The 375-nt window shown below is 60.5% G+C and overlaps 1 protein-coding gene across 1 annotated transcript in view; it reads right to left on the reverse strand.

Moving 5' to 3' along the window:
• ATP8B3 (ATPase, aminophospholipid transporter, class I, type 8B, member 3) overlaps positions 1–375 on the reverse strand; it is a gene marked incomplete at both ends in the record, with an annotated part of 14,303 nt that overhangs the window by 7,616 nt on the left and 6,312 nt on the right. The window contains one exon of the mRNA XM_010010170.1: positions 281–309. Within this exon, the coding sequence (XP_010008472.1) occupies positions 281–309 (29 nt within the window). The remainder of the gene's footprint in view (positions 1–280; positions 310–375) is intronic.

Raw genomic sequence — 375 nt, forward strand, 5'->3', positions numbered from 1 at the left:
CCTTCCTGTGTGACCTGCTCTGGGTGGCCCTGCCTTGGCAGGGGTTGGACTGGATGATCTCCAGAGGTCCCCTCCAACACTAATGTTGCTGGGATTCTGTGATCACGTCTGCCCAACCTGGACCAGAGTTTGGGGCATCAATGGGGGAGCCGGGGAGGTGCCGGCTGGAGCCCCAGGGCTGCACAGGGGGCTGTTCCCAGGCTGATTCTGTGCTATGGCTTTGCCCTCAGCAAGGAGCCACATCTGGCCCCATGTTCCACGAGGAGGGGAGGTTACGCACCGATGGCTGGCTGTCCTCATGGCCCATACCTGCCAAAATAAAAAGAATTCCATTAACAGAACTGGCAGGAGCATCACTGGGGGGGGGGGGGGGGG

The sequence above is a fragment of the Nestor notabilis genome, unplaced genomic scaffold (assembly GCF_000696875.1).
Source record: "Nestor notabilis isolate BGI_N333 unplaced genomic scaffold, ASM69687v1 scaffold25492, whole genome shotgun sequence".
In the NCBI taxonomy this organism is placed as follows: domain Eukaryota; kingdom Metazoa; phylum Chordata; class Aves; order Psittaciformes; family Psittacidae; genus Nestor; species Nestor notabilis.